The following is a 22,867-nucleotide window of genomic DNA, read 5'->3' as shown; positions in this document are numbered from 1 at the left end:
TTACAAGAAGCAGGATAAACCAGGCAATATTATGTTACACAACAAAGGATCAAAGAAACCTCATCCAAACTACTCTGCAAATGTTAAGGCAGCTGCAGTTCAAGAGAGCAAGTCTACACCTACCAAACGGCCAGCTAATTTGAAATGTCTGAAGTGTTCAGAGCCCCACTTCTTGAACCAGTGCCCAGCTTTTCGATCACTGACCGTGCCCGAACGCCTCATGTTTGTTCAGGAGAAACACCTGTGTCAAAACTGTTTCATGATGGGGCATAGGGCTGAGGAATGCACACGAAATTGGGTATGCAATGTACCTGGTTGTGGACAGAAACATAACAAATGGCTACACCCAAACCACACTAACAAGCAAAATGCAACAGCAAGTCGGAATGCCACGGGTGACAACAAAACGACTCAACAAAAACAACCTACCCAATCACCTAATGTCACTTGTGGATTTGCTGGCACCGGAAATGGTAAAGTTTGCTTACCTATTGTTCCTGTGGTAGTTAGAGGCAAGGCCAGCAACATTAGTTCTGTCACCTATGCATTACTTGATCCTGGAGCAAACACAAGCTTGGTGTCAGAAGAGCTCACAAAGAAACTCAAAGTTAAAGGTAAACCTTCAAGGCTGGATCTTGATACTGTAGGAGGTAGCCAAGAAGGTATATTCACTCGGTGTGTGAACCTTGAGATAGACTCTCTGTATGATGGCAACATGTATACACTCAATGGTGTGAGAACACTAAGTAAGTTAAACATAGGTCTCAGCTGCCTCGCCACACCTGACGAGGTTGCTAAATGGGATCACTTAGCAGACATTCCTATTCCTAGTGTCAACTCAGATGATGTGCACCTTGTCATTGGACAGGATGCTCCACGCCTTCTCAGAGCTGAGGAATATCGTGTAGGTAGAGATGATGATCCATACGCCACAAGAACAGTGCTTGGTTGGGCTATAAATGGGCCAATTGATCATAAGGAAAGTGGTAAGAAGGTCAAAGCCTATTTCCTCAAATCTGATCACATTCTGCAAATGCAGGTAGAAAGGTTTTGGAAACTTGATGACCCCACTCAAAAGGACGATCTATCAATCAATGACCAGAAGGTGATTAAAGAGTGGGAGAGTTCAGTCTCTAAAGATGGCTCACACTACATCTTAGACATACCTTTTAAGGACAAATCAGTAGCACTGCCAAACAACATCAACTTGGCAGGACACAGACTACAACTCCTGAAACGTAGACTGACAAAAAATGCAGACTTGCGAATGAAGTATGTGGAGGCAATGAAGTCAACCATCAACAATGGCTATGCAGAAGAAGTCCCAGCTTCATTCTCTGACCGTGACGATGGCAAGGTATGGTACCTCCCGCATCATCCGGTGATTCATCCTCGTAAACCAGGAAAGGTACGGGTTGTCTTTGACTGTGCAGCTAAATACGATGGAGTATCGCTTAATGATGTTGTTCACCAGGGACCAGACCTAACGAACAAATTAATAACTGTGCTAATTCGATTCAGACAAGGCCCTGTTGCTATAATGGCAGACATCGAAGGCATGTTCAACCAGGTTTATGTAACGCCAGACCACAGAGACGTTCTGCGGTTCCTGTGGTGGAGAGACCATGATCAATGCAATGACGTAGTTACTTACCGTATGACATCTCATCTCTTTGGCGGAGTGTGGTCTCCAAGTGCAGCAAGTTTTGCTTTAAGAAAATGTGCATCTGACAATGTGCAGTTGTATGATGCAGACACCGTCTCCACTGTTGAGAAAAACTTCTATGTGGATGATTGTCTGAAATCTTCTGACTCACCTCAACAAGCCATCCATCTAGCAGCACAGCTGATCGACCTACTCAAGCAAGGAGGTTTTCACCTGACCAAATGGACAAGCAATTCTGCAGAGGTCCTAAAGTCTATACCAGAGCATGAACATGCAAATCACTCACCGTCGCTGGACCTGGATCGAGATCCATTAATGGAGAGAGCTCTGGGCGTGTTATGGGACATAAAAAATGACCAGCTCACATTTAGTGTGAATGTAAAAGACAAACCCAACACAAAGAGAGGTCTGTTGAGCACAATAAGCTCAGTCTATGACCCCCTGGGCTTAGTGGGTCCATTTATTCTGAGAGGAAAGGGACTATTCCAGGCACTGTGTCGTATTAAGATAGGCTGGGATGAGACCATCCCCAGTGAGATTGCTGAGCAATGGGGCCGGTGGTTGGATGACTTGCCAAAACTATGCAAGCTGGAAGTTCCTCGATGTCTCAGACCGACAGTCTACATTGTACCTTCAGTCACAATGCAGCTCCATCACTTCAGCGACGCGTCTGAGTTGGGATATGGTGCTGTCTCCTATCTCAGGCTTGTTAACCATAACGACATGCACTGTAACATCATCATGTCCAGGAACAGGCTGGCTCCAGTCAAGACAACCACCATCCCACGACTAGAACTGGCAGCTGCAGTGGTAGCAGCGCAGCTCGATCAGAAAATCCGCCAAAGCTTTGAGCTGCCCTTACTGGATTCTGTCTTCTGGACTGATAGCACCATTGTGCTGCATTACCTGAGAAACGAAGATAAAAGGTATCAAACCTTTGTCGCAAATAGAGTTTCACAGATCCGTGAAGTCTCAACAGCCTCACAATGGAGGTATGTCTGCACAGAATACAACCCTGCAGATGATGTTTCTAGAGGATTATCAGCTGAAGAACTTGCAAGCAATGAGCGTTGGCTCAAAGGCCCTGCTTTCCTTTGGCAGAAGGAAGAGTTTTGGCCTCTCCAGCCTGAGCTAGGTAGCTTACCTCCAGAAGCAGAGGTCAAGAAGTCAAGTCAGACGTATACAGTCTCATGCAAGGTTACTACTCATTCAGCAACTGATTGTTTCATCCAAAAGTATTCCTCCTGGTACAAACTCAAGCGGGCTGTGGCATTGATCTTACGAGTGAAGGATATTCTGTTGAAAAGGACAACAACCAAACTATGTGAACCTATATCTCTTAATGACCTGAAGCGGGCAGAGATTTCCATCATTGACTATGTTCAACGCTCCCAGATCAATAGTTCACTGAGGCTCGATAACTTGAAAAGGTTAGTACCAGTACGCCTTAGTGATGGACTACTTCGAGTCGGAGGCAGACTCAACAATGCTCCAATACCGGAAGCGGCAAAGCACCCAGTGATCTTGCCACAGAAGCATCATGTCTGTGAGCTCATCATATGGCACTACCACAAACTCGCAGGTCATTCGGGAGCTGAAAGGGTCCTCTCTGAAATTAGGCAATCCTTCTGGATAGTCAGAGGACGAACTACAGTATGACAAGTTTTAGCACGGTGCGTACCTTGCAAAAGGCACAGAGCTCCAACCAGTACTCAGTATATGGCCGACCTACCAGTTGATCGTGTGACACCAAGTCAACCACCTTTCACCAGCGTTGGAGTTGATTACTTCGGCCCCATTAACATCAGAAGGGGACGCAGTGAGGTGAAGAGGTACGGCTGCTTGTTCACTTGCCTAACTACCAGAGCCATTCATTTAGAGGTATCGCACAGCTTGGATACAGATTCTTTCATAAATGCTCTACAGCGCTTCATGGCTCGCAGGGGAACACCTCAACTGATACGCTCAGACAACGGATCAAATTTTGTTGGTGCCCGTAGCGAATTAAAAAAGGCGCTAGATGAATGGAATCAAAATAGGATTGAAGAACATCTGCTCCAAAGAGAAACACAATGGAAGTTCAACCCCCCAGCAGCCTCACACATGGGAGGCGTCTGGGAGAGGCAAATCCGTACTGTGCGCTCAATCCTGTTGGGTCTTACTGGTCAACAGTCGCTGGATGATGAAGGGTTAATGACACTCTTCTGCATCATTGAAAAAATTGTCAACGGACGACCACTAACAAAGGTGTCAGAGGACCCAAGAGATGGTCAGCCTCTGACTCCCAATGATTTACTTTTGCTAAGACCTGAGTGTTCTTTACCCCCTGGTCACTTTGTGAAGCAGGATCTGTACCGTCGGCGCTGGCGTCAGGTCCAGTACATGGCGGACATTTTCTGGACTCGGTGGATGAAAGAGTATTTACCTAGTTTACAGCAGAGACAGAAGTGGACCCACCATTCCAGAAATTATCAAGTAGGTGATCTTGTACTAGTCCTTCATGAATCAACACCTCGCAGTCAGTGGCCTCTCGGCTTGGTCATTGATGTCAATGCTGGAGCTGATGGACTGGTACGTTCAGTACAAGTAAAGACACAAACAGGTATTTATACTCGCCCCATCCACAAACTATGTTTGCTGGAAGGAAATATGGATGGGTAGGCTCTGCAGACTCTCAATTTGTGTTTCACATGGACTGTTGCAATGGCTGTTAGCATTGTATTTAAGATTGATAGTTGTTGCTCTTCTCAATGTCTTGTTCTGTAGTCGTTCACCAATTTTATTTGGATGACCATCTGTTGAGGTCATCGGGGCCGGGATGTTGGTGTCACTCCTCTCCACTAGAGGGCGCCGCTCTTGTATTAAGTGCTGGCGTTCTGACAGCCAAGTAAGAAATACGGCGAGACGGCTCATGTGGCTGAGACGGCTAAACAACTAGCATATTTAAATGCAGTTAAAATTGCACACAAAAGTTAAAATAACATTGCCCCAACGTGGTAAGTGATTCGGTTTTATATTGATCATCTGTTAGTTTCTGTGTTATTATGCCTGAGTGTTTTATGTGAGATACGTCGCTGTATTTAATTTAGAATGTCTGTGAAATGTACGAGTTTGGTTTAAGTTTGTGTTTAGATATGTAACGACCTCATATTATGTGTATTTATTTGTATTATTCTGAATATTATATTTTCATTCATTTACAGTTTAACCAGTGATTTACAGTTAATGCTGTGTGTAACCAGAGGGCAATAAAAAACAAGAAACAAAACACAACAACGAAGTTTATGTTATTCGTAACAGAGGGTTCTGTTGGGTCACATGGCTGTGGGATGGTGGAGTGAGGGTTCTGTTGGGTCACATGGCTGTGGGATGGTGGAGTGAGGGTTCTGTTGGGTCACATGGCTGTGGGATGGTGGAGTGAGGGTTCTGGTCTGCTGTGCTCACTGCCGTCTCCATCCGCGGCTCTGCGCCTCCTATAAGCACAGTCTTGAAAGAAGATGCCTGACTGTAATGGGCTGTTACGCTCTTGTTGCCATAGAAGCAGCTGCCTGCCACTCCGACCCTGCTGGTTGCTTTGGTAACCCCATGCGATGCTCACCTGGCGATACGAGCTCTCGGGTACGTTCTCTCTCCAGACCCACGACCTGTGGTAACACGCCGCGAGGGAGCAGCACGCCGAGAAACGCCGAGTCACGCAGGACACAAAGGACGGCCTGTGTGCCCTCAGTGGGAGTGTGTTAGAGGCCCGGCAACATGAACACGCCTTTGTGTGGCTGAATCTGGGATGACTCACCATGGGGATTAAAGCATGGCAACACGGTCACAGAAAATGGTGCGAACTCTAAACTGGCTATGAAGTCAAGATGTATTACGCAATCGTACTACATTACAGGTGAAGCTTCTGGGCTGATAACAAGCAGAAAATGTTATTCATGAATTGGGTTTTGAGCGTTAATGGATGTCTTAATCATTAATTGTCAGTGAGTTTCAGAGTCCTGTGTGTGTTATGGAAAAAACTGAGAAAAACACTGCTGCTCTGAACTCCCCCCCTCCTTAATTCTGGCCCCTCCCAACTCTGCCCACAGGAGTAAACAATCTCACCTAAGGTGCTAAACATCAAAAGCCGAGTCTGCCCTTTGCTTTCAGTTTGGACTAGTGCTTTATATTAGAAATAAAAGAAAGCATCTTGCAGTGGAGAGATAGAAGATGCAATATCTCATTTACGGCATTTAGCAGACGCTCTTATCCAGAGCGACTTACAAAGTGATATGTCTCGTACTCAGTATGAAGTGTATACTGGTATTTCTAATTACATTACATTAGCCATACCTAAAATCAAACGTAACAATGCACTTACTCCCCATGAATTTGGACGTCATAACATGTCCTGTATTCAAAGAGAGCTGGATTACAGCAAATTAAAAAAATGTAAACATTGAGCAAGGTTTCAAATGGATAAATAACTTCTGACATAGGAACAGCACCACCAACAGGAATCTAGATCTTATCTAGAGCTCAAATCGTATTTGGGAATCTCAAATCTTATTTGGACATGTGACAGGAAGCACGACAGATTCAGAGATACAACAGGAAGCAGAAAGACACACACGACTTCCTAAAGACCTCCTGCCTCCTCACCCGCCCATCAGGGCAGCAGCGCTCAGTCTGCGGCTGTAAGCACTCCTTCACTTTTGCTGCCGGGGGCTGAAACACGATCTCCACACATCAGCCTCCCCCAAGAGTGAGGATCTTAACCGGGCCGTCAAGGTCATCCCTCGGAGACTCGGAGATATTGATAATGCTTCCATTACTGACCAAATTAAATGCAATGAATCAATGATGCTGAAACTTAAAAACGGTTCTCACATGTGTGATACTGCTTCAATCAGGACACCACTGCATAGCCCAATCACGCAGTGCCCTATTAATATCCTCTACTTAAATAGTGCATTTAATATATCTGATAGTATGGGCTATGATCTCACGCAGAGATTCTGCAAATGTTTGCGTTTTAGATGATAACTGCCTACTGCAGCATAATTCTGCTTGATTATTTATAGCAGCAGAGCATTCTGAGCCGTAAGGATCTGCAGCCATCGACCTTTTGTTCCTCCATTGTTGATTATTTCTGTCTGTACACGGACGAGCACCTGCTAAATTACAGGGAGGCAGAAACAGAACTATAGAGGAACAGTTTATGAGACCATGCCAGAGTGAAAATACTGTCTTTAAAAGAGAAAAGGGCTCACAGGAAACTCTGTGTTTGTGACTTGCTTGTGTACGGGTAGGAAGCAGCTGACAAATAAATACTTAATTAGACTGAATATTCATGAGGTGGCTTTGTGGGTACGGGAAGGTTCCAAGGGAAGAGAAAAGACTCTGTTGCCTTCAGCCTCGCTAGCCGTCTGTTTATGCATGCAGGCCGGAGAAAGCAGGGCCCCCGGCTGGGAACCGGCTCCCTCTTCGGCTGCCACATCCCCTTTCTGGCAGGACCCTCCTGGACAGGGAGCCACGTCGGCATGGCCAGCGCCCCCTGGAGCCGCTCTGGATTCCCGCGTGTTTGGCATTCGCCGCGGCTGAAAGAACCTCACTGATCAGACTCTATACTAATGGAAAGGAGCAGCTAACAAAGTCAGGAAGCGAGTGTTCAAGTACGTGCCCTTCAGACGGCCTCGGTGCGCAGTTCTGACTTTTGGCGGACGAGTGGTGAATGATGAGACCGGGAGCTGAATAACCAAAGCCTGAAGTGTGTTTTGCCCACCTTAAGGCTGGCGTTGGAGCGGGCGTGGCTCAAGTCGTTGTACCTCCACCCATCTGGCCCTGGAGCTTCTGCCTGCTCCCTCTGCAGGTCCGGCACCATCGCATCGCCGCTCGGCAGCTGGAAGATCCCCAGAGACACGGGCCGCTCCTTCCTGCGGACACGGAGGAAAACCCGAGTCAGTGCTAATTTACTGTGTTGCTATCGTGGAATTTGTCAGCTGCCGGCGGTATGGAAGGTTCGGCAGTACGTCCGTTTACAACATCGGTGCCGTCTCGACGTAGACGCCATTGCGTCATGAGCAAAACCTGTTGCGAATGTTCTGATATGACACGAGGTAGCCCAGAAGATTCTTGCTAAAATCTGTGAAGCCTTAGGCTTGTTAAATATAGGTGAGGTGCTAATGAAAACCCCCTACGTCCTCTCCACAGAAGCAGGGATGTTGTAGCACGGATGATTAGAGGGCTAAATGCACTTTATTGTACTGATCCTGTTTCTTCCAAAGAGTATTTCTATTTGCTGACTGTTCTCAGTGACACACAGTGGTTGCCCTGGTGAAGGGGGAGATCTATTCAGCACTGCCCCCATCTCCGGCTACACCCCCTCCAGCAGAATTACAATCAAAATGTCCCATTATTCTAAGGGAAATCATGTACGTTATTGTGATGTAAATAATTTAAGAGGAATATAATTCCCTTAAGCTCATCCATCAGAGACACAGCTTCACAAACCCACGTGGCCGTAGGTCCTCTTTTTAAAAAAGTTTTCCAGGTCAAGTGACGTAACAATCAAAAGTACCAGAAAAACACTGCGATTAAATGCTTAATGGCACAGGAAAACCAACAGGCACAAAGGCACCAGTCACTCCAAACACACCACAACCAGTAATGCCAGTGTGCAGGTAGAGCATCAACAGAGCTCTGTGCTCACAAAGAGACGCAGGCACTGGTGCACAACAGTGGTGTGTGTGACAGGAGATGAATGGGCAAAGCTACCAACAGTGAACAAAAACACGAGAGGGAGGGCAGGGTGATCCACCTTCTACTTATGGACAAACCAGCTGACTTGGCTGAAGTTCATCTACTCATCATATACTGATATGAATTTAAGACAGAAAGAAAACAGGAGAATCAAAACAAACAGGTTGAATCCAACGCTGTGAGCTGCCCCACATGTCCAGAGTAAAGGCACCACTGTTGTTTATTACAACAGCCAGGCATTACAGAAGAAACACAACATGAAACACAGATGAAGCCGGAATAGAATGAAAACCGAGGGACAAATGGAGGAAAAGTAGAGAGACAACAGAGCAAAAACATCACTTATGGATTAAAAGCATGAGAAGAGGCGATTCTACGGACTAAATCAACGTCGCCCAAGAAAGTGAAAGTGAAAAAGCATAATAATAAATATAAATGAATAAATTAAAGGCTAGTGTACAAGAGCCCCCTCCTCTGCCTCTGTCTGTCTCTCTCTCTCTCTCTCTCTCTCTCTCTCTCTCTCTCTCTCTCTCTCTCTCTCTCGCCCTCTTACTGCGTACCTTATCCGGGGGAGTGAGTGTGTGATGGCGGGCAGCCCGTTGGACACGGAGTAATGCACTAGCAGCAGCACGGACAGCGAGACCAGCACGGCCGAGTTGATGACGACCGCTCCGCCGACGAAGCCGAAGACGAAGAGCAGCATGCAGCCGGGACTCATTGTGACGGCCTCCGCGCGTTACGGGCCGCCCGGGGCCCCCCGACACGCCACAACAATCCCATCAGCATCCACAGCCCTGAGAAAGCACGGCCATGCGCACGGGTGCATGCGCGCCTCTGCAGCCTCTCAGCGCTGTGACATCATCCGCTCTCTCACACACACACACACACACACACACACACACACACACACACACACACACACACACACACGAGGGCCGGCAGCGCAGAATGAAAACTGGCTCTGCAGCAGCAGCTGTCTCCCACGCTCTGTCGGGGTTGTTTTCCTCTCCCCTCCCCTCCCCTCCCCTCCTCTCCCCTCCCCTCCTCTCCCCTCCTCTCCTCTCCCCTCCTCTCCCCTCCCCTCCTCTCCCCTCCCCTCCCCTCCCCTCCTCTCCCCTCCTCTCCTCTCCTCTCCCCTCCCCTCCTCTCCCCTCCTCTCCTCTCCCCTCCTCTCCTCTCCCCTCCTCTCCCCTCCTCTCCCCTCCTCTCCCCTCCTCTCCCCTCCTCTCCCCTCCCCTCCTCTCCCCTCCCCTCCCCTCCCCTCCCCTCCTCTCCCCTCCTCTCCTCTCCTCTCCCCTCCCCTCCTCTCCCCTCCTCTCCCCTCCTCTCCCCTCCTCTCCCCTCCTCTCCTCTCCTCTCCCCTCCTCTCCCCTCCTCTCCTCTCCCCTCCCCTCCCCTCCTCTCCCCTCCTCTCCTCTCCCCTCCCCTCCTCTCCCCTCCTCTCCTCTCCCCTCCTCTCCCCTCCTCTCCCCTCCTCTCCCCTCCTCTCCTCTCCCCTCCTCTCCCCTCCTCTCCCCTCCCCTCCTCTCCTCTCCCCTCCCCTCTCCTCTCCTCTCCCCTCCCCTCTCCTCTCCCCTCCCCTCCCCTCCTCTCCCCTCCTCTCCCCTCCTCTCCCCTCCTCTCCCCTCCTCTCCCCTCCCCTCTCCTCTCCTCTCCTCTCTTTTCCCTTTCTGGCTCTGCCTTTCAGAGCTCAACTACAGTCTCTGCATCCCTGCTCAACTGCTTAATGAATCCAGCACTGCTACGCAACTCTCCCTCCCTCCCTTCCTCCTCTCTCTCTCTCCTTCTCCCTCCCTCCCTTCCTCCTCCCTCTCTCTCCTTCTCCCTCCCTCCCTTCCTCCTCCCTCTCTCTCCTTCTCTCTCTCTCTCCTTCTCCCTCCCTCCCTCCCTTCCTCCTCTCTCTCTCTCCTTCTCCCTCCCTCCCTTCCTCCTCCCTCTCTCTCCTTCTCTCTCTCTCTCTCTCCTTCTCCCTCCCTCCCTCTCTCTCTCTCCTTCTCCCTCCCTCCCTTCCTCCTCCCTCTCTCTCCTTCTCTCTCTCTCTCCTTCTCCCTCCCTCCCTCCCTTCCTCCTCTCTCTCTCTCCTTCTCCCTCCCTCCCTTCCTCCTCCCTCTCTCTCCTTCTCCCTCCCTCCCTTCCTCCTCCCTCTCTCTCCTTCTCTCTCTCTCTCCTTCTCCCTCCCTCCCTCCCTTCCTCCTCTCTCTCTCTCCTTCTCCCTCCCTCCCTTCCTCCTCCCTCTCTCTCCTTCTCCCTCCCTCCCTCCCTCCCTCCCTTCCTCCTCTCTCTCTCTCCTTCTCCCTCCCTCCCTTCCTCCTCCCTCTCTCTCCTTCTCCCTCCCTCCCTTCCTCCTCCCTCTCTCTCCTTCTCTCTCTCTCCTTCTCCCTCCCTCCCTCCCTTCCTCCTCTCTCTCTCTCCTTCTCCCTCCCTCCCTTCCTCCTCCCTCTCTCTCCTTCTCCCTCCCTCCCTTCCTCCTCCCTCTCTCTCCTTCTCTCTCTCTCTCCTTCTCCCTCCCTCCCTCCCTTCCTCCTCTCTCTCTCTCCTTCTCCCTCCCTCCCTTCCTCCTCCCTCTCTCTCTCTCTCTCTCCTTCTCCCTCCCTCCCTCTCTCTCTCTCCTTCTCCCTCCCTCCCTTCCTCCTCTCTCTCTCTCCTTCTCCCTCCCTCCCTCCCTTCCTCCTCTCTCTCTCTCCTTCTCCCTCCCTCCCTTCCTCCTCCCTCTCTCTCCTTCTCCCTCCCTCCCTTCCTCCTCCCTCTCTCTCCTTCTCTCTCTCTCTCCTTCTCCCTCCCTCCCTCCTCTCTCTCTCTCCTTCTCCCTCCCTCCCTTCCTCCTCCCTCTCTCTCCTTCTCTCTCTCTCTCTCTCTCCTTCTCCCTCCCTCCCTCTCTCTCCTTCTCCCTCCCTCCCTTCCTCCTCCCTCTCTCTCCTTCTCTCTCTCTCTCCTTCTCCCTCCCTCCCTCCCTTCCTCCTCTCTCTCTCTCCTTCTCCCTCCCTCCCTTCCTCCTCCCTCTCTCTCCTTCTCTCTCTCTCTCTCTCCTTCTCCCTCCCTCCCTCTCTCTCTCTCCTTCTCCCTCCCTCCCTTCCTCCTCTCTCTCTCTCCTTCTCCCTCCCTCCCTTCCTCCTCTCTCTCTCTCCTTCTCCCTCCCTCCCCCCTCCCTCCCTCCCCCCCTCTCTCTCTCTCCTTCTCCCTCCCCCCCCCTCCCTCCCTCCCTCCTCCCTCTCTCTCCTTCTCCCTCCCTCCCTTCCTCCTCCCTCTCTCTCCTTCTCTCTCTCTCTCCTTCTCCCTCCCTCCCTCCCTTCCTCCTCTCTCTCTCTCCTTCTCCCTCCCTCCCTTCCTCCTCCCTCTCTCTCCTTCTCTCTCTCTCTCTCTCCTTCTCCCTCCCTCCCTCTCTCTCTCTCCTTCTCCCTCCCTCCCTTCCTCCTCTCTCTCTCTCCTTCTCCCTCCCTCCCCCCTCCCTCCCTCCCCCCCTCTCTCTCTCTCCTTCTCCCTCCCCCCCCCTCCCTCCCTCCCTCCTCCCTCTCTCTCCTTCTCCCTCCCTCCCTTCCTCCTCCCTCTCTCTCCTTCTCTCTCTCTCTCCTTCTCCCTCCCTCCCTCCCTTCCTCCTCTCTCTCTCTCCTTCTCCCTCCCTCCCTTCCTCCTCCCTCTCTCTCCTTCTCTCTCTCTCTCTCTCCTTCTCCCTCCCTCCCTCTCTCTCTCTCCTTCTCCCTCCCTCCCTTCCTCCTCTCTCTCTCTCCTTCTCCCTCCCTCCCCCCTCCCTCCCTCCCCCCCTCTCTCTCTCTCCTTCTCCCTCCCCCCCCCTCTCTCTCTCCTTCTCCCTCCCTCCCCCCTCCCTCCCTCCCCCCCTCTCTCTCTCTCCTTCTCCCTCCCCCCCCCTCCCTCCCTCCCTCCTCCCTCTCTCTCCTTCTCCCTCCCTCCCTTCCTCCTCCCTCTCTCTCCTTCTCTCTCTCTCTCCTTCTCCCTCCCTCCCTCCCTTCCTCCTCTCTCTCTCTCCTTCTCCCTCCCTCCCTTCCTCCTCCCTCTCTCTCCTTCTCTCTCTCTCTCTCTCCTTCTCCCTCCCTCCCTCTCTCTCTCTCCTTCTCCCTCCCTCCCTTCCTCCTCTCTCTCTCTCCTTCTCCCTCCCTCCCCCCTCCCTCCCTCCCCCCCTCTCTCTCTCTCCTTCTCCCTCCCCCCCCCTCCCTCCCTCCCTCCTCCCTCTCTCTCCTTCTCCCTCCCTCCCTTCCTCCTCCCTCTCTCTCCTTCTCTCTCTCTCTCCTTCTCCCTCCCTCCCTCCCTTCCTCCTCTCTCTCTCTCCTTCTCCCTCCCTCCCTTCCTCCTCCCTCTCTCTCCTTCTCTCTCTCTCTCTCTCCTTCTCCCTCCCTCCCTCTCTCTCTCTCCTTCTCCCTCCCTCCCTTCCTCCTCTCTCTCTCTCCTTCTCCCTCCCTCCCCCCTCCCTCCCTCCCCCCCTCTCTCTCTCTCCTTCTCCCTCCCCCCCCCTCCCTCCCTCCCTCCCCCCCTCTCTCTCTCTCTCTCTCTCTCCTTCTCCCTCCCTCCCTCCCTCTCTGCAGTAGCATCAGCCTGACCGGTCACTCCACATGCTTCTCTGCTCTGCCACCAGCTTCCTCTAAAACCCACTGGGCTAAAGAGAAGAGGTGAGGAACACTGAGATCTGAATGTCTGTCAGCTCATGGGGCCCAGCGCCAATAAACTAGCCAAATCCATCCATGCATTCATGTCATTTTAAACTATTTGACCGCATAACAGCACAGCTGTTACAGCACCATGTAAATAATCCCTTAATCCTCTCATTCCATATAAGGATCTCCAACCTGCCCCATCTGACATCTCCCAGCAGTCATGTCATTTACTGCCATTCACTCTGTCACACTACATACACAAAAGTGATGCATGACCCATAAATTAAGTACTGCACACGCACACACACACACACACACACACACACACACACACACACACCGTTGCCCAGTGAGCACAGCCATTAAGGTGGAAGTGCCCACAAGTTAAATGGGACTGAAAAACACTGACATCACCATGTTTGGCAGCAGGTTCACTGCTGTGTGACTGGGTGGGGGAGTGTGGGAGTGAAACAGAACTCTCCACCTGCCCGGACCTGCCCTGACTGCAGACTGGGGGTGTGCTGGGGTGGACACTGCTCACTGAATCCAACAACAGCTGGAGTGACCCAAAGGGCTCAAGGTTCAAAATGACCATGCAGATATCGGTGGTTCGCAGAACTGCCCAGTGTTGATGGGAAAATGCTTCATTCATCCCAAAAGAGTCCTGTGGGATTGATATCGGGTGGACGGGTGATTAGTTATTTTACATGAACGTGCCTTAAACAACTCCTGGATGGTTCTTACACTATAACATCACTCACTGGAAGCACCCATGGGCTTGGGGAAACATGGTTGGCCAATGGATGAACATGATCTCTTAATGTATGCTCCAGCTTCATGGTGTGGATCTACAAGCACTACTCCATACACCTGGGCACATCATCTGAATGTTTCCCAAACTATTACTCTTCCCTCACGGGGCGGTACAGTTGTGACCGTGTGTGACTGTTCCGTGATGTTATTTATTCCACATAGTGAACAACCATGTTGTTGCTGGGATTCATCAGACCACAGTCCCTTTTCCCAGTACCTGATAGGCCAGTGCTTTTGTGCCCACTGCAAACTCCTGTTTGTATTCATCTTTATGACCATGGCCTCCTGAGGTTTTCCCACAGTCATTCACAAAGAGAGGCCTTCCACACAAACGCTTTGATGAGGTCTATTATGTTGGGCGGCAGTCACTGCACACCTGACACCTGCACACTTTAAACAGCAGTCTCGTGGTCTTAGTGATCCTCCCACTCATTCAAGTGAAATTCGTCATCGTGCCTGTTCACTGGGGCAGAGTTCAAGGTCATTCTCGGGTCATATGCAGTTACACATATACAACAGAGTAGGTCGCGTTTCCATGTCTTGGTCCCTGAGTTTATGTACTGCAGTAGTCATTTCAGTATTGCCCAAGCCTAAAGATTTATGTTAATAGACGAAGCCAGACGTGAATGATGAAATTAAATCCAAAATAAAAACGGTAAACTTCTCACCTCATGAGATTCAGTTAAGTGAGGCACAGGAGAGAGGAGAGAGAAGGAGGTTTATAAACGACCCTGACTGAGATCACACTTACCTGTGTCTGATTAAAGTGCCTGTATCTGGGGCTTCTCCCCCCGTCAGCTGCTGCATTTTGGTACGCTCCAAGTGCTCCATGTAACTATGGATCATCTGTAAAACCCCCAAAAATTGACGTAAGGTGAAATATTTAAAATAATAACATTCGTCCCTTCATAGTTGATTAAAGAAAGGCATCATTTAATACATTCATTGAGTTATTATACATGCTGTGAATTTGAACAATCACAGATATCGCCAGATTGTTCTGCTAGTGTTGTTGATGTGCATAGAGACTGTGCATTAAGGCATAATATAATATTTTTAAATGAATTTTTAGGATAATAATTAGAATTATTTTGTCTGTGGGTGCCTTTAAATACACTAGATAATAAAGTGACTTGACAGTGACAAACACCTGCCCAATTATCTTGCATGCACACATACACACTCGCATATTGGCTCATACATTTATACATATACCACACATGTATTAGTTGTTACTAATTACCTGTAATAAGAAATCATGTTGTTTATTTAAAGAACTCTTTGCCCCATCATTCTGCTGGTTCCCCATCAGGGTTGGTTACCATAGATACTTTTTTGTTTACTCATATGAATAAATCAGCCACCTTCAACCAGACCCCCCCCCCCCCCCCCCCACACACACACACACACACACACACACACACCCTCCTCACCTCTGTGTGTCTTTGATGAAGAGTAATGTACTCTTTCTTCATTTCTGCTTCTCGCTCCTCTAATCTTCCAACTGAAGGACAGATCAACAAAGCCCCCTCAGTTAAGACAGCACAAACCCAAATCTACACCTGTGGCTTCTAAGGGTTTTTGGGATTCTCTTCTGAGAGATTTGGATCCTATCTGCAATAGTTCAAATTCATCAAGACCTACAGTATAGCAATTGCAGTACCTTTAATAGGCCACAGGAGGTCTCTGGTGCAGCATAAATCACACACACAAACCCACATGGTGGAGTTAATAACTGGGCATTTATTGTAATCTTACCCTAGCAATACTGTAGGACTCTAAATTGCTGGTCAGAAAACTGTATTCACATATACAAAATTTGAAGTATTTCTAGGATTGAAAGACTTCAGTGTGTGATCAGTTTTCCTTTCAGAGTAATTTCTCAATGAAGCCAGCAGACAAGCATTAGGTCCTCACGTATTCTTCTCTCAGAGGAGAGAGGGGAGAAAGGAGCAAAGGTCTGACACTGAATTATTGAACTCAATAATTACTGTGGTTACATTTGATCTCATCTCATTATCTCAGGAAAGAGGAAGAACGGCGGGAGGGAAAGAATCATGTGAGGAAACGACATGAGAATGAGAATGTTTGGTGAATGCTTGTGAGCACATGCCAGAAGAGACTCCAGCACAGAGAACATCATGGTTAAAGCAGCTCTTACACCTATAGGCCACAGAGTGCACTACCATCAGCCCACTTCCAAAACACAGTTATGGGAAACTTAGCTGTTTCAAACATGGAGCCTTTTGAGTGGGAACTACATTAAAGGAAGCACTTGGTTCCCAGTTAAGCCAAAACAGAAGCAGCCTGGTCAAATCATATAGATGAAGCTTATTTTATTTCACAGGGGTTAAACGTGCCCTTTAAAGAACAAAGAACAGACAAAATGGACCGTGTGTGTCATTCGCTCTGAGCAGTTACGCAACACGCCGCCCACTTAGAGCTCCTCTTGGCAGTGAACGGAGTCATCCTCCCATCATGTGGGGGAGTTGGGTAGCCCTGCAGATACTATCCATCCCCACCAACACGCAAACCCAACAGGATCCACACGTCAACGTGAACATCCAACTGACGCCTCCATCCACGAGAGGTGAGGGGGTTTAACGCGGCGGCATCTGCACGAAGATGTGCGGAGACGTCCTAAAAACCTAAACACTTTGCACTTGTATATAAAGGAGACTATTTCATAAATGGCCAAGCACACATAAGAAAAGAATGAGAAGATCAGTTGGCATGCAGCGTTCGGTGTTCAGGAGAGTCTGGTGAACAGGATGAAGGACTGCTGGAGGTGGCAGCAGGCGCTGAGCTGAGAGTACTCACTCTGGTCTGCGTAGTTCTTGGTCTTGAGCTCCAGCTGTCTGCTCTGTGCCTCCATCAGCACCACCTTGTTCTGCAAGTCCTTCCTATCCTGCTCCTGCAGGTCCTCATACTCCATGTATCTCTATAGCAACAGAACAGGCGGTGACTTTTCCCCCCATCACTAACTGCACAGGCCATGCTGTGTGGCCCTGGTCATTTTCATCTTTATGCTACATTCTGGACTTTACTGAACAACCCATACTGCAGTTACATTTGAGACCATAACAGTAACCATAACATTTGATTCTTTGTCAAATGTGCACTTCATCGCAATAATAACAGAGTAATGTAATTATATTTTGTTACATTTAGCTACTTAGCGGTACAAACAGCTTGGAAGTGTTATAACGCAAAACATGTCTTGTTTTTAAGGGAAGACAGGCAGCGGGATGCTAACTAGCTGCACTCTACGAACCTGTGAAAAGGTTGGCCTGTATTAACACAATAAAGTCAGGCATCATTTTACAGACTCTTAATCAGCACTTTTCATAAGCTTTCACTGAACCTTTGGACCTGAAACCTGTTGACCTCATTCAATTACTCTGTCATCCACACTCAAATACACAGTCCATAAATATATATATATTGGTTCAGACAGATAGTACTTGCACTGTTTAGAGTGAACACAATAATCACAGCTTGTGACTCAGTAGGCTGCTGGAATTTCTTATGATACATATTTTGTCAAATGACTGATGAAGAGCAAAGGGCTATAAATATGTTTGATAAAAGACATGCCTCTTAATTCAGAGACAAAACGTGTATGAAGAAAAATGCACATGGGACCCTCGGAGTGAGTCACTATAAAACACCAGTCACTCTCAGTCAGAGCCACATTCGTAGCGGTGCGGAGGGCTACGAACCAACAGCTGTTTGTGGATTTCACCATGACCGAGTCAGGTTTCAGTGAGTCAGGTTTCAGTGAGTCAGTGCAGCCGCTTGCCTGCCAGATTCATGCGTGCTTAACTCCTTCAGACCACACCAAACGCTTGGGTGAGGAAGGAGGAGGAGGAGGAGCCAAAGACAGCAGCTCCACACAGGCTTCCTGTCGGGTGCCACACACACACACCCACACAAACACACACACCGCACCCAGCCACCCCACACCCACGCCCACACCTCTGCTGTTAAGAGATCAACCAAACCTGCAGGTGCAGCATACAAGCAGCAAGAGTCGCTTCACACCTGATACTGTGACTGAAGAAAGTGACGGAGACAGAGAACCTCTTGTGCTTTCTGAGCCTGGAAGGAATCACTGTATTTTTATTTAATTTGTTATTTAATTTGATTAATAAGCAGATCTTCTCAAATGCATGAATGGCCTTATTAAACAAGATGGGCTCACTGAGCATCTCATTAAACCAGGGGTCACCAACGTGGTGCCCGCGGGCACCATGTCGCCCGGGAGGACGTTCGATTCGATTGATGCGTATTAATCTGGTAGCCCTCCGCAATAATTGGTATCCAAGAAGTAGCTCCCAGTTTCAAAAAGGTTGATGACCCCTGCATTAAACTAGATGATTTTGGTACAGGAAACATGACAGAACCAGGTAAAACGTAAATGACCTCAAAGTAGCAAAAGTGAAATGAAACAGAGTGAAAATGCACACAGCAAGAACTGCATTCAGTCTAAAAAAAACACCACAATGTCCATGAATGTATACTTCACCCGCAACCATGGCAACCCTCACCCTCCCTTTTCATCACGGTTCCTTAAATCACCTTAAAATAATGAAGGCAGCCCAGCAAAACGTTTTTATTGGCTGACAGGAATGTTTGAAGTCTGAATAACTCTGCCCTGTGCGCCATCCATCCAGTCAGAAAACCTCTCCTTACTCTTGCCATCAAGTTTCATAAGCCAAACTTAGTCTAGATTAGACGTGTGCAGAGCCCTGCAGACACCTGAATCCACTGCAGTTTCCATTGTGAGCTTAGTGTGGGGGAGTCCCAGTGAGTCCAAAATAGTTCACATTTACACCAACAATAGAATTGAAATAATAGCACTAAGAAATAATGCTGCAAAGGCATCCTCAGACGTTTCTAACCAGCAGAGCACTGGGTAGAAGGTTCGTCTTAACGCTTCAGCAAATAAATATCAGAGAAATTTAGCCATTTCTAAAAATAAGAAAGAGAACTCGTCACACTGCTGTGTTCAACAGCCGATGTGCTGATAACCATCGTCATGAGACTGATTCAGGCAATGCCAACCCCATGAACATCAAGATCACGTAACTTTGGCCTTGAAAATAATCATCCCTTTCTGCAGTTTGTTCATTTTAGTTGATGATAAGGAACTTTTTGGCCGGCATCAGTATAACTTCAAAGTAGCCTGGTGTGCATACCACATCAGTGCAAGGGATCTTATGATCACAAAGCTCAGAGCTGCCCGTATTTACACCGTCTCTGCAGCTCTTTGCCACACAGAGCTGAGACATAATAAAGTTCACCAAAGAGAAAAAAAACAAAGTGGCACATTATTATAAGCCAGAGATATTTCTCTTCAAGAGCTACAGAAAGTCAAAAGAACCTTTTGCTGAGGTTGAAATGAGCTGTTTCAGAAAAACACGAGAAATATCATCACAAACACATTTGATATTTCCCACTGAGTGACAGAGCCAGCATGTCACTACTTTACTTCACGATGACTGGCTTCTTTCACATACTGACTGCCCCCCCTCTAGCACCAGTGAGGTGGAGGAAATAGACTTCAGGAATTTCAAACCACAAATCATATAGTAAAACGGAATACTAAAACAAAGGTTTCTCACACGAGAGTGACAATAATAGTGCAATAACAGAGTGCACCTTCAAATTCTCGGATTAGGACGGATTAGGAATGGTGGGGTGTGATGAGCAGGTACTGGCTAAGGAAGTCACAGATATTCTGTAGTGATTAACTGTACATGAATCTGCTAAGAGCCCATGTTAGTTCTAAAATATAACCAGCAAGTAATAAAAATAAACTAATTAATTAATTAATAGTAATTCCTAACATGTATAATAATTATTGGTTTTTTGTCATACTATACATATTGCACATACTAGTCCAATGTACTTAAAACCTCTAGCACAACCAAACTGCATCAAATCTAAAACGAAGGGTGTCGTCTCCAAGCACAAGCAGTCATTTCATCCTCTGCGTAATGTGTGCGATTATGAGCTTCGTCGCTGGGTCACCGTGAGTCAGAACGAGCCTCCCCCAAAACCCCAACCACACCCTCATGGATATTTAGCCACTGCCACGGGGACTGTGAGCAGCGTGAGCAAGTTTGTCCATGTGCTCTCTTACTTCATCATCTGTGTGCGGTTCATCATATGATCCGCAGGCCTGGCCCTCATATGACAGCCCTGCAGAGGAAGGCTGGCTGTCTGTGGGTCCCTTTTACACATAATGAGGCCTTTGTGCCCCCACACATAGACGCTGCACTGTAGCCCTACTCTATTGATTGGGCTCTCTCTCTTTAAGTGAACTGAATCTTCAGTTCACTCGCTCCCCCCCCCCTTCTTGTTTTTGTTTGTTTTTAAGGGGTTCTCCACCTTTAGAAGAACCACCGCAGGAGAAGGTGAGAAGACTCATGCAGGTTGGTCTGAGCCATGACAAACCTACAAACTGCCTAGATGTTTGCCAATTTATAAGGATCATACCATGCACAATAAGATTATAGTGTACAGTGTACTTCCTCGTGGTCAAGATATCTTTAAGGTATTGTGCTACCACCCAGCCCACCATGAAATACGTTGTGGATTCTAGAGGGCAAAATAAACCACCATCTCTGGCACTCCTCCAGTTCGCCACAGATCCCCAACAACATGAGACCAGGAGCTCAGAGGGTAACCTTTAGGGATTTGGTGTTTTGGATACCAATCATTTAACATCATATTGCATTATGCATTACATGAATAACCCATGCGCCATGTGGTTTTGCACAGAGACAAAAGTTAGCTCAGGTTAGATGAGGGCAGCATTTAACTGTAACTGCTGGAGTCACGATAATCCACAGATTGTGAACTTTATACGCTTCCTTTTAGGGGCCACATCACATGTTATCTGTGCAGTTTTTAAGTCCACACACTGAACTTTATAGGTAACAGCTCATCTAGGCTGCAGGTGAAATTTCACATAGCTATTATATTGGAAATATAAGAGTGTATGCAACAGGAAACACGAGACAGAAAACAGTGTAAATCATTAGTTAAGACGTTATAATGGAATAGGCTGAGAACAGGCAGGATATTAGCAAGCACCAAATATGTTTCAGAAAACCTGCCAATGCAGAACTACATTAAGACACAGAAACGTAATCACACTGACTCATGTAATATTAGTGCAAGAAGGGTGTGAAGAACACAAACTCCTGGGTGACACATTCTGAGGATCTTCTCAAGCTCTCAAAGGGACGACACCAGTGACCCTGTGACGCAATCCCAGGAAGGGAGAGAAGAAAAAGCAGTCTAAGAAATATGCCACAGAATGGGGTCTAGGGAGAGATATCCTGACTACAGGACGGGCTCCAGGAAGCTCTCGTTCCCAGCACATTCCTGGCCCTTCCCTGACATTTCCTCTCACCATATAGAGAGCCAACTGCAGACTGTGCTTGGCATATATGTGTTGTTCTATAAATGATCCAGTGTTTAGGATTAACGCATAACAGATTTTACATCATGGAATAATATTCACTGTCTGGGAAAGTTGGCTTAGAAGACAGAATGACAAATTTGCAGGCACTTTTCCATCACTGATGAGCTATCAATTACATGTGTGTCATACGTGCAGGATATACAGTATATACTCTTAACAAGAAACCCAGCGAAGGGCCCAACAAAGGGCCCAGCAAAGGGCCCAGCAAAGGGCCCAGCAAAGGGCCCAGCAAAGGGCCCAGCAAAGGGCCCAGCAAAGAGCGTGTGAGGCTGTAGTGTCTATCATGAAGTGAGAGGGCTGGACCCACTAATGGTCTCTAGTGAAGTTCCAATGGTCGAGCAGAGATCTCACAGAGGAGATCTCCTCTCTTGTGTATTACCATCTAACAGTGTTACCATTACCAACATACACTTCATATGACTACCTGGATACATGTTCAGCATTTGAAACCCATATGTAGTTTCTAGGCCTGTACTAACTTTAATTCATCCCTAATCCCCATTTCTTCCCAAACACCAGTATGTGTACCAGCGTATATTGGACATCTTTTCCTATATAACCTCACACCATGAAACCTGGGTTGCATCACTGCATCATCAGCTAAATATCCCCCTCTCTCTCTATAATATATAATTAGGGGTGGGCATAGATTAATTTTTTTAATCTAGATTAATCTCACTGAAATCTTGAAATTAATCTAGATTAATCTAGATTAATCTATATTAAAATGGCTCATATGCGTGCTACCTAAATAATGACTAAAAGTCAGTTTTTGAGATAGGGTTTCTTAATACAGAGGGCGCATTAGACCAGGGGCTCATCTCCTGTTTCCAAAATGCATCAATGACTGCTTGAGGAAGCTGTTCTACTTTGATATTTGAAGAAAAAAACCATGCTCAATAAAATGTAGTCTACTGGTTTATTCAGTTAAACATGAATTTGTAAGCCTACATACTGTACATTAAAAGGGGTTGATAACATGTTTATTCAGCTAAACATGATATTTGAAATGTAAGGTAACATTTAGTACATTTAACCTCACGGACGTAATTTGGGGGGGGACTTTTTCAAAAGCCGGTTTTGGTCCTCTGCAGTTTTAACGGTTAAAAATAAATATTTAAATAGCGACGAATCTAGCGCTAGGACCATGCAGAAAACGACCGCTCCAAGCTCCGCTCCGGTAACACTTGAAGCAAACCTGGCGACTTCGTGGCCGCATCCATGTAAACACACGTACGATTTGTAATTCACAGGTTTGAAAACTCGTTCTCGCCCCTACTGTGCAATTTGGTTAGGAATACAGCCGAGCTAAACTATCAAGTTGAAAGTCATCATAGTTTGCTTACCCATTTTGACCCAGTTCCCAACCCAACTTTAAGAATAGATTAACGGCGATAATTTTTATATCGCCCGATAAGAGTATCAAATTAACGAACGCCGTTAACGGGCCACCACTATATATATTATATATATATATATATATATATATATATTATATACACACACTCACACACCACAAAGATGCTTTTAGACTGTGTTGCTTACCCA

The 22,867-nt window shown here is 47.8% G+C and overlaps 1 protein-coding gene across 3 annotated transcripts in view; it reads right to left on the bottom strand.

Annotated features, from left to right (window-relative positions):
• The window catches only part of spag9b (sperm associated antigen 9b), a 39,945-nt gene that overhangs the window by 14,458 nt on the left and 2,620 nt on the right, over positions 1-22,867 (bottom strand). For 2 of the 3 annotated variants that reach the window (XM_077000065.1, XM_077000066.1), the window contains exons 2-5: positions 16,642-16,762; positions 15,255-15,325; positions 14,573-14,667; positions 7,428-7,578 (exon numbers count right to left, since the gene is read on the bottom strand). In XM_077000065.1, coding sequence (XP_076856180.1) covers positions 7,428-7,578; positions 14,573-14,667; positions 15,255-15,325; positions 16,642-16,762 — 438 coding nt within the window. Of the gene's footprint in view, positions 1-7,427; positions 7,579-8,964; positions 9,321-14,572; positions 14,668-15,254; positions 15,326-16,641; positions 16,763-22,867 lie in introns of those variants that run through there. The other variant, XM_077000067.1, reaches the window with a different exon arrangement.

The sequence above is a fragment of the Brachyhypopomus gauderio genome, chromosome 3 (assembly GCF_052324685.1).
Source record: "Brachyhypopomus gauderio isolate BG-103 chromosome 3, BGAUD_0.2, whole genome shotgun sequence".
NCBI classification, from domain to species: domain Eukaryota; kingdom Metazoa; phylum Chordata; class Actinopteri; order Gymnotiformes; family Hypopomidae; genus Brachyhypopomus; species Brachyhypopomus gauderio.
This window is presented reverse-complemented; position numbering and strand designations above follow the sequence as displayed.